Source organism: Coccinella septempunctata, chromosome 8, assembly GCF_907165205.1.
Source record: "Coccinella septempunctata chromosome 8, icCocSept1.1, whole genome shotgun sequence".
In the NCBI taxonomy this organism is placed as follows: Eukaryota; Metazoa; Arthropoda; class Insecta; order Coleoptera; family Coccinellidae; genus Coccinella; species Coccinella septempunctata.
In genome coordinates, this window is record NC_058196.1 from 2100024 (window position 1) to 2111120 (window position 11097).

The window sequence follows — 11097 nt, forward strand, 5'->3', positions numbered from 1 at the left end:
ATAGTGTCCGCTGTTCATTATAGCTTTTGGGAATTTACCAATCAATCATATGTATCCGAGTATGTATCTATATTGTTAACTTCATTTTGTAGATTCATCATGTCTTGACAAAAATATGGTTGCAATTTCAAAATATTTTGATTCGAGGCCTTCAAAAAGACTTCAATTTTGTTTATTTTTTCCCTTACATCCTGTATGATCTATCGAAAAATGCGAATCTGTTTTGGATAATTCTTCATAAAATCTTACTTGTTTCGATATAATTGGTAATTTTCTTTATGATACATCCCTAAAAAATTTAAACCAGAGAGATGGTACAAGATATTCAAATTTTCGGGAAAATCCAATAATTAAACATAATCGATAATAAAACAGATGTTTCTGAGCAAAGGATTCCTCAAAATCATTGAGCAATCCGATTCAAGAAAAATATATAGAGAGTGTTCCATTTGTTCATTTCTGTGATATTGTAAAATTTGTTGCATTTTTTCTCTTGATTCTGGAATGAAAATTTTCGGAATGGCTCATTGTCCTTGAATATTCATCACCATTTACATCTGAATATTTAGCTTGATATGAAAGAAGTTCAACGGATGCATAGATACACACGATGAAATATAAACAGTCATAATCCCATTCGAGAGAGCCAAGATTGGTTTTCTTTCACGTGATTCTTTCCCCTACAGAAGAATGCGATAAAAATCGTTGAGATATGCCGCCTGGATTGCAATTATGGAGGAGATAGCGCGCTGCGCCTCTCTACAGTTAATTCCTCCGTATACTTATATTCCGCCTGTCTACATCTGCTTTGAAAATACAACGTTGCCATTTTCGGAGGTGCTAACGAGCAAAGAGTCGCCCACAGCAATTCTTCGATATACAGCTCAGCACAATAGCGCCAGTGATATACACTCGAACTAAAAGATTGTTCAGTACATAAACGGGGTGCGTTGTGACCTCAAAACGATTTTTTGATATGTTGGTCCCTGAATCCTCCTGAATCTAACAAGCTAAAAAACAAGGCAAAACGTTGTTACCTCCGATTTCGGAGGTGACAGCGATATATATGAGGTGAGAGCGTTAAACGAGTTACTATTTTGGAGGTGGTATTAACACTTTATAACTATATATATATATATTTTTTTTTTTTTTTTTTTTTTTTTTTTTTTTTTTTTTTTTTTTTTTTTTTTTGGATTCCACACGAACGTGGGATATGTATGGCTGACTATTCGGGCCGGTTGGCCAAGACTAGTCATATTGTCAGTGAGGGAAGATTGCCTGGCGTATGATGCCGACCGTCCCCAGTATAACCGCCTTCTGCATCCATAGAATTGTGTTCGAGGGCAGTTTCATTTCTAGGAGGTGCTCTGTCGTCTTTCGGTGGACCAACCCATTGCTGCTGATGACTAAGGGTTTTATCTCGACTTTATCTAAGTGCCACATGCTCTTCATTTGTCTTGCCAGCGGCTCATATTTTGTTATCTTTTCCCTGTAGGTCTTAGATAGGTTTTGGTCGAGTGGGACTGAGAAGTCTATGATTATGGCTGTTCTGTTCTTCTTGGACCATACCACCATGTCCGGTCTGTTGTGCTCGGCGCCTTGATCCGTGATTATGGTCATGTCCCAGTATATTTTTGTGGTGTCGTTCTCTAAAACCGTTTGAGGGGCGTATATATGGTGTGGCACAAAGTGGTGTAAAAGGCCTTCCTCCAAGCACATCAGCTGATGCACAACCTTCCCCATGTTGTCATGGCGGGATAGATATTTTGTGCCGGCTATTGTTGAGCAGCCCGAGGACAAATGCTGGACCGTCTCCTCGGCTTTGTCGCAGAGTCTACATTTTGTAGATTCCACTGGCTGCTTCATTATTAGCTTAGTGTAGACCCGTGTTGGCACAACCTGGTCTTGTATTGCCAAGAGTGTACACTCCGTTTGGGGGAATAGGTATCCTTGAGACAGGTAGGTGTTAGAGTTCAGCGTGTCCACTTCAGACTGGTGCAAGCTGGCGTAGAACCTTCCGTGCAGAGGTTTTGCCTGCCAGCTTTGCTTCCTCCTCTCAGATGGCTCCTCTGTAGCAGGTTCTTGAGTGCCTGCTTCCTCCAGAGGCGTGGATGGGAAACGTTGTGCTGCCACCCACTGCTGGATAGGTGAGTATCCGTTCCTGAAGTACTCTCTCATTTTTTTCTCTTCTTTCAGGTAGATGTCCTCCAGGCTGCCCAGGCCCCGGCCTCCTTCTTTACGAGGTAAGTACAGTCTTTCTATTGCTGAGTTCGGGTGCAACATTCCGTTCCGTGTCAGGATAGCTCGGATCTTCCGGTCGAGTCTTTCTAGGTCTGTTTTAGACCAGGTGATTACGCCAGCTGTGTACGTAAATACTGGGATCGCCCAGATGTTGATGGCTTCTATCTTGTTTTTGGCCGATAGCTGTGTATTCATTATTCGGGATACTCTGTTCGTTAGCTCGGTCTCAGTTTCTTTCTTGTTTTCTGGCTGCCTTATTTCAAACGTTTGCTGCACGCCCAGGTATTTGTATCTGTCTTCTTTTCCTAGTGTTGATATTGTCCGTCCATCGGAAAGCGTTACATTTTCTTCCTCAGCCAGTTTACCGCGTTTCACATCGACCACGCCACACTTTTCTAGTCCTAATGTCATCCCTATATCCTCGCTAAACTTTCTAACCAGGTATATATATATATATATATATATATATATATATATATATATATATATATATATATATATATATATATATATATTAATACGAGTAATTTTAAGGGTTTAACGACTCTTTTGTGGAATGTAAATACTCTTTTTTCTCAACCAAGCTTTCGCAATTATTTTATTGCTTCTTCAGGGTTTCTACAATATAAAATACAAAGATCAATTCAATATAAAACATTTCTCTTTTAAAATTACCGAAAGTGAGGTTAAACGTTTCACTGACTTCAACAACGCATAACATACTTCGACTACAAGTAGTACAGACAAAATAAATCACAAAGCAGATATCGAAAATGTAAAAATTTTGAAAACGGAAAATAATTATCAAAAACGACTAATGCATGAGATGATAAAAATAAGAAAAAATGGAAATACAATGAATAAAAAAAGTGACACTAATAATTTGAGCAATATGTACAGCTATTTACTGGAAATGAGACTGAACAGGAGCCGGGAAGCAGACGTTGGATGATGAAGAAGAACTGTTTGACAAGAAATTGTGGTTTGTGTATTCTGTGATCATGACATTGAAATTTACAAATGTTAAATGCGACGTAATAGAGTGAGAGTTATAAAAGAAATTTGGACAAATAAATTGAAATTGACTGAATAAAAACTAGATATACATGACGAAAAAACGAAAAATAAGTTCTGTCTGTACTACTTGTAGTCGAAGTATGTTATGCGTTGTTGAAGTCAGTGAAACGTTTAACCTCACTTTCGGTAATTTTAAAAGAGAAATGTTTTTATATTGAATTGATCTTTGTATTTTATATTGTAGAAACCCTGAAGAAGCAATAAAATAATTGCGAAAGCTTGGTTGAGAAAAAAGAGTATTTACATTCCACAAAAGAGTCGTTAAACCCTTAAAATTACTCGTATTAATTATAGTATAGACTCTGATAGTACATAAACTATATATATATATATATAGTTGAAGTTATAGGATACTAGTCGTTTGTGAAATTATTGATTTAAATTAAGGGTGTTTCGACTATTTTTCAGGGCAAAATTCCAATGAGAGTCAAATTATATTAAAGCTCTATATTTCGTCAACTATCGTTGACTTCTTCAGGAGCAACTGGAAAATACAAAGATCTCATTGGAATTTTGCCCTGAAAAATAGTCGAAACACCCTTAATTTAAATCAATATATATATATATTTTTTTTTTATATATATATATATTTTATATATATAATAATAAAGATATTTGAGATCTGAAACGACCAAACTACGTAATTTTTTGCGTAGATTAATATACTTCGATCAGATTCCACCTAGGTAGCGTATTTCTGGGAGACGCAATAAGGTTGCTTTTTGAAAGGACGCAATAAAGTATGCCAGATGTATATATATATATATATATATATATATATATATATATATATATATATATATATATATATATATATATATATATATATATATATATATATATATATATATATATATATATATATATATATATATATATATATATATTTTTTTTTTTTTTTTTTTTTTTTTTTTTTTTTTCGCCTTCACACTTTCGTGGTGGTTAACCGTACAACTCGGGTGTCAGAACACCAAGATTTGTCCAGTATAGCTAATGTGGATAAAGAACACTGCGGATTATGTTGACAGTTCCCAGCAGTACCGCCTTCTGCATCCATATAAGGGTGTTAGGTGGAAGTTTCATTTCTTTGAGGTGTTCCGTAGTCTTCTTATGTACCAGACCGTTGCAACTGATGATGAGCGGAACTATATCGACACGTTTTAACTTCCATATGTCCCTAATTTGTCTTGCTAATGGCTCATATTTTCTGATTTTTCCTTGATATGCCTTAGCCAAATTCTGATCCATCGGTATCGAGAAGTCGATGAGCACGGCAGTTTTTTCCGTCTTGTACCATACAATCATGTCAGGTCTATTATGCTCCACCCCTTGGTCTGTAAGCACTGCGAAATCCCAGTACACCTTTGTGTGCTCGTTCTCCAGCAGTGTTTGGGGTGTATAAGCGTGATAAGGTGTAAAATTCTGTAGGAGCCGCTCTCCAAGACACAACAACTGGTGGACCACCTTACCCATGTTATTATGCCTGGACATATATTTTGTATCCGCAATTGCCGAGCATCCTGAGGAGAGATGCTGCACTGTCTCCTCAACGCAGTCGCACAGCCTACACTTGGTGTTATTTAGTTGCTGTTTCAAGATGAATTTGCTATAATTCCTTGTTGGTACCACCTGGTCCTGGATCGCAAACAGAGTTCCTTCCGTTTGTGGATAAAGATACCCCTTCATTAGGTACATGTTAGTGCTCTCGAGGTCAACCTCATTCTGATGTAGGCTGGAATAGAAATTCCCATGTAGTGCTTTCGTTTGCCACCTTCTTCGAAGATTCTCCAGATAGTCCACTTCTTCCTCCATTTCTGAAGTTCCCTGGTGAGATGATGAGGCAGCACTCGTTTGATCCACTACCCATTTGTGGACAGGCAAGTGATTGTTCTTCTCGAAGAAATTGGAGACACTCTCGTTCTCCTTCCTGCATGCCTCCTCTATGCTGCCCAGACCTCGTCCACCTTCTTTGCGTGGCAAATGAACTCTTTCTATTGCCGAGTTTGGGTGTAATATTCCATACTTGGTGAGGGTAGCACGCATGCGTTGGTCAATCCGCTGTAGGTCTGTCCGCGACCAATTGATTACTCCAGCGGTGTATGTGAATGATGGAAGGGCCCAAATGTTTATGGCCTCTATTTTATTTTTGGATGACAATTGTGTTTTGAGTATTTTGTGCATCCTCCTGAACAGTTCTTTCTCGACAATTTCCTTATTTTCTTGATGTTTTATCTCATAGGTTTGCACTATACCCAGGTACCTGTATCCATCTTCCGTTCCTATTTCAGTTATCTCCCTTCCATCCACCAGTCTGATATTCTCCTCCCCTGTCATCCTTCCCCTGCTGACATTGACCGTTGCACACTTCCCCAGTCCCAGCGACATCCCGACGTCCTCACTAAACCTTCTGACCAGCTCCAGCAGTCCTTCCAGTTGTTTGCGCCCTCTAGCAAACAGTTTCAAGTCATCCATGTAGAATAAATGTGTGATGGTAACCTGCGTACTGATGGTATATCCATATGCAGACCTGTTCAGCATGGCACTGAGGATGTTCATGGCCAAACAAAACCAGAGTGGACTAAGACTGTCACCCTGGAATATTCCTCTTTTTATCTTTATTTCCTCTGTTTTGCTGCCTCTCATATAGATCTTCGTTCGCCAGGACGTCATAAGGAACTCAAGCAGCTTTATAACCTGATCATCAATTTTGTATATTTTAAGTGCTTCGACCAACCACGAGTGGGGAACAGAATCGTAGGCCTTTTCATAATCTATCCAAGCTATTGATATATTTTTTTTCCGTTTTTTTGCCTGTTTAGTCAGTTCTTTATCTATCACTAAGAGCTCTTTGCTTCCTCGTCCCTTTCGCTTACATCCGTTCTGTTCCCATGCCATTATGTTGTTCTTCTTCAGGTACTGGTTGATTTTACAAGATATTGTGGAGGTTAGAATTTTGTATATAGATGGCAGGCATGTGATCGGTCTGTAATTATTGGGTTGCGATAGATCTCCTTTTTTGGGGACCATGTATGTAATTCCCTGAGTAAAATACTCAGGGACGCTACTAGGGTTCCTGAGTGCACACTGGAGGAGCCGAGCCAGCGCCGCGTGTGTTGATGTGAGATGTTTCCACCAATAATTGTGCACCCCGTCGATGCCAGGGGACGACCAGTTCCTCAACCTTTTAACCGTAGCTTTTATGTCCTCCACGGTGACGACGACATTTTCCATCGCCGTCACACTCTGCAGTCTTAATTTTTCGGGTGTAATCCATGGAGCTGTATTATTGTGTTGAGCGTCTTGTGACCAAATACTCGACCAGTATTCTACCATCTTTTCTTGTGCGGGGGTGGTAGATTTTTCGTCTTTTTCGTCTTCTAGTTGTCTGAAAAATTTCCTCTGATTCTGTAGAAAAAGGTTATTCTGACGGTATCTTTGAGCTCTTTTGTTGTATCTCCTCAGTCTGCTGCCTAGTGCAGCTATCTTCTGCTTCAGAGTTTCCGAGTAGATTTTTATTTTTTGATTATATTGCGGGTCGTTTCTCTTCAGGCCGATTTTATTAGCATAATTTTGAACTCTCCTTACTACTTTTCTGCTGGGTTTGTCCTCGGTGGAATAATTGTGAAGAATCCCTATTTCTTTCCTGAGTGCCGTTACTTTTTTTTGAAGTCTTTCCTCCCAGGGGGGTTTTTCTCGTTGCTGTTTTATCAGTTCTGGTTCCTTGTTGGATGTTTCAAGAATGGTGTTGATCGCAGTAGCAGCACTGTACACCATGTGACACAGCTCATCAAAATCCATTGACCCATCAATCGCCATCCCTACTGCAACGTCAACTGCTTTTACGGTATCCAACACGTCTCGACTACACCGCACTTTAGCTATTCTTGGTCTCATATCCATCGGCACACCCTTCCACTTAAAGTTTATTTCCTGAAACAATGACATGATCTCCAAGGAAGCATCAGACTGGGTATCCGCTTGTGGCACAATTCTCTCAACCTCCTCGAATCCGATCTGTTGTGGTGTCGAAGAACTCAATCTGTTTATGCTTCTCCTTATGCTTGCGGCCCTGGTTGCGGGGGACCGATTCATAGCTTCCGCTCTCAGTGCGTCGATTTCATCTGGAGCTAGCAACTTCCTTGTTTTGATATTTTTTATTTGTGCTATGAGATGTTTACCTGTGAAGCATTTATCAGGATACAGTTCCAACCATATGCTAGCGAGTTTTGTCGCATACTTTTTTGTGTTTCGTTCTCCATCTGTAGCTTGAAAGTAAGCATTTAAAAGACTTCTATTCATTTCTCGAGTCCAATGCTGCCTACCTCGCGTTCGGGTTTGAGCGGGACCCACAGAACTACCTGATAGATCCAAGCTGTTAACCCGGGAAATTCCAATTGAGGTGCCTGGCCTTGTGGTACCAATTCGCAGAGAAGTGCCACTCGCTCCACTTTCTTCTGCTAGAGACTGTAGCTGTCTTCCTCTAAGCGCAATCCCAACACCAGAGGCGGTTTCCGAGGCTTCTTCATATTCATCGAAAGCTGCGTATATTCACAGTGATAGGGCTGCTGACCCTTATCACTGGTTGACTCGGGTATGCGGGGGCGTCACTCCCCGAAGCAAATGCTCCCTGCATAATATATATATATATATATATATATATATATATATATATATATATATATATATATATATATATATATATATATATATATATACATCTGGCATACTTTATTGCGTCCTTTCAAAAAGCAACCTTATTGCGTCTCCCAGAAATACGCTACCTAGGTGGAATCTGATCGAAGTATATTAATCTACGCAAAAAATTACGTAGTTTGGTCGTTTCAGATCTCAAATATCTTTATTATTAAAGAAGTTGATATACGCACATTATTGCGTCCTTTCATGGTCCTACCATTAGTGCGTCCGGCGTATATTTTGTTTTCATATGTAGCACAATGCTGCGTCCGAATTTTATTCAATCTTTCACCATCAGCATGTTGTTGCGTCCAGCGTAGTTGCCACATATGTTTTAGAACCTGATACAGTAGGATTATTCGAACTCGATGACGTGATCGTACATTGGCTCCAGTTATTACAACTTTTATCTTTCGAAACACCACTATATTTATGATGGTTATCATTCTTAGTTTGTGGACTGCTCAATTGGGGAATCGTATTTCAGAAAGTTTCAAACACTCTTTAAGTGTCTTTTTGTCAAGAAGAGCTTTAGTGATTATGTAATAATTTTAAAAATGTTATATATTTCATTTTCGTTTTTTTTTTAATAACAAATGTATGTGAGAGAGTGGTGCTCTGGAGATAACTCAAATTAGAAATGCATTAACTGCACAGTTAGTTTATCCTACGTTTATCCTACGAACAATTTGGCAGTCTGGAGAGTCAACTACTCTCTCAGGGTAGTTAAATGGACGGCGAATGAAATTCTTGAGTTCGATAGAAGAGTTTGAATATGAATCGTAGCCTGCTGTAATGAGAAAATGGGTTTTCAAACCTATTCCCTCATTTTAGAATAATTATTTTAATTTTCATTTTTAAATAATTTTGTTTTGAATTAATTTTCCGAGAAATATTTTCAATTTCCAATTCAGCATTCCGACATCGTTCGGAATTGTAAACATACCGTACCGTTTTTATTCCGTTTTTATTTCCTAAAAACGATGTCGCACCGTATAAAACATCCTGAATTGGAAGATAACAGAGTTTTTTTTTGTTCGCTAGCACAGATAAGTCGAAATTAAAACGTCTTCGTCGACGCAAATTTACCGAATTTCGACTGCCGGGCACATCTGATTTCCGCACCCCCCCTGTGGGTATAAAATCAGATGTTCCCCCGCAGGCCACTTCACTTACGATTAATTCGCCAACTGTTATTATGTAGTTACGATTGACTTTGATCTGCGATTGCTTACTTAGTGCCGTCCGCCGGAATTTTTCAGAAGATTGTTTTTTTTGGTTTTTTTTTATATTAGAGTTCAAATTTTTTTTTTTTGCTTTTCTCATTCATCGCAGTTGGGCGATTTTTTTTTTCAAGTTTCACGAGTGTAAGTGGCCGAATATAGAACCAGAGGTAAGACGACACGCCGTTATTTTTTTTTATATAATATTGGAACTTCAGTTTTTCGTCTACATCCCTCTTATACCCGAGTCTGAGTTCCACCCCTACTGTCATTAACGTACCCTGCTGGTGTGGATACCCGGGGGGTAGGCGAAGGCACTTTGGGGTGGCTCACCCTTTCCTGAAATTTCCCGTCGTATCTAGTTCCACCCCTACTGTCGTTAAAGTACCCTGCTGGTGTGGATACCCGGGGGGTACCGAGGACACTTTGGGGTGGCGCACTCTTTCCTCAGTTCCCGTCTTTTAACACGTTCCTGTGTTCACCCCTACGGTTAGGGAGGCATTCTGCTGGTGTGGATACCCGGGGAGTGCCGAACGAGCCTAAGGGTGAGCCGTCGTAATTCTGTGCTGTCTTTCATCCCCTAACCTGGCTGAAGTCCAATATCTGTCCGTCAAGTGTACGTCTCAGGTTCTGGCTGGCGAACAAGTCCGTTAACCCCCGTATAACGTTTGAGATCGGATCCAGTGTTATTCCGTCCGTCTTGCCCCTGTAAATTTCACCGATTTCGAGTCACTATAAAAATTTTGTAGTAGTGCCATTTGTGTTCCCCTTTTTCGAATCGACAAATAAAAGTTGTATACGTTGATTCTGCCTATCATTGTGCGTCGCTAACACCCTAGACACCAGGGAACCCTGTCTCCGGCTAGTAGCTGCCAGGGTAGGTTTGCTATTCTCCCTTAAAGAATAGCTGGCGCTCGAGTACACCGAGGAAAACCCGTTACACTGCATCCTAGCTCTTCGATATACAAGGACTCTCTTTGCTTATAGGAGGACGAAACCAATAAGCATATCCTCAGTGACTACCCAGCGGCAGACAAGGTTCGCTCAGGCTGGTTCTAGGGGAACTCATGAACTACTCCTCCTCTGTTATCACCTCTTCCCCTTGGAAGATGGCACTGGAGGTAGAAGTTTAGCTCTTTGAGCTTGTTTGTGTGCCACAATAGACCGCTTTGGTCGCTGGGGGATTCGACAGATGCTCCGAACAAACTGTAACTGTAACTCTTCGATACAAAGGATATACTTTCCTTGAATGCAGGAATACAGGGGTTTCAAAGTTTGCAATACCAACATTATTCACAAAAGTTGGAAAGGGAATAAGATTATTGAAAGGTCAAGACCCACTCAAGGGAATAGTAGCTCATCATAAAATCAAAGTCAAAGAGCTGGAGTGCTTTGGAGAAGCTAATATCCGACATATGAATCGATCTTAAGCTAGTAGGAAAATCTATCACGCCAGCAGAACAAAAGATATTAGAAAGCCAGATTAGACAAGCAAAACTGAAGTTTTCATTCGAATATCATATGAGTAAACATATACTTTATAAATTTCAAGAGATTGAAAGACCATGACTTGCTGTAAAAATCATCTTCTGCTTTTCTGGAGTCGGCTGAGCTGATGTCGGAAACGGGAGGATTTGTTCATCAAGATGGAGTGATACTAGATACTAGAATACTAGGTAATATAAGAAGAATATAATGCAAGTGGTCACCTCAACATCTTGCAGGGCTAGCCGTGATCGACGAAAACTCTTAGGCACATCTTGTCCGCTTGCAGAATTCATACTTTATCAGGGTATATAGAGAGACACAATGCGAATTCCTTACTTCCATCTGAGAGAAGTTTATGGCATAAACAAATAAC

At 39.8% G+C, this 11097-nt stretch overlaps 2 protein-coding genes across 2 annotated transcripts; both read right to left on the bottom strand.

Annotated features, from left to right (window-relative positions):
- Positions 1–1260: 1260 nt before the first annotated feature.
- LOC123319227 lies at positions 1261–2652 on the bottom strand. Its single transcript, XM_044906096.1, has one exon. It carries the CDS (start codon positions 2650–2652, stop codon positions 1261–1263), a length of 1392 nt encoding a protein of 463 aa, XP_044762031.1.
- A 1656-nt stretch (positions 2653–4308) lies between these two features.
- LOC123319228 lies at positions 4309–7617 on the bottom strand. Its single transcript, XM_044906097.1, has one exon. It carries the CDS (start codon positions 7615–7617, stop codon positions 4309–4311), a length of 3309 nt encoding a protein of 1102 aa, XP_044762032.1.
- Positions 7618–11097: the final 3480 nt, after the last annotated feature.

Excerpts from the sequence above, each read along its gene's own strand:
- LOC123319227 (XM_044906096.1), bottom strand. The coding sequence starts at position 2,652 with ATGACATTAGGACTAGAAAAGTGTGGCGTGGTCGATGTGAAACGCGGT.
- LOC123319228 (XM_044906097.1), bottom strand. The coding sequence starts at position 7,617 with ATGAATAGAAGTCTTTTAAATGCTTACTTTCAAGCTACAGATGGAGAA.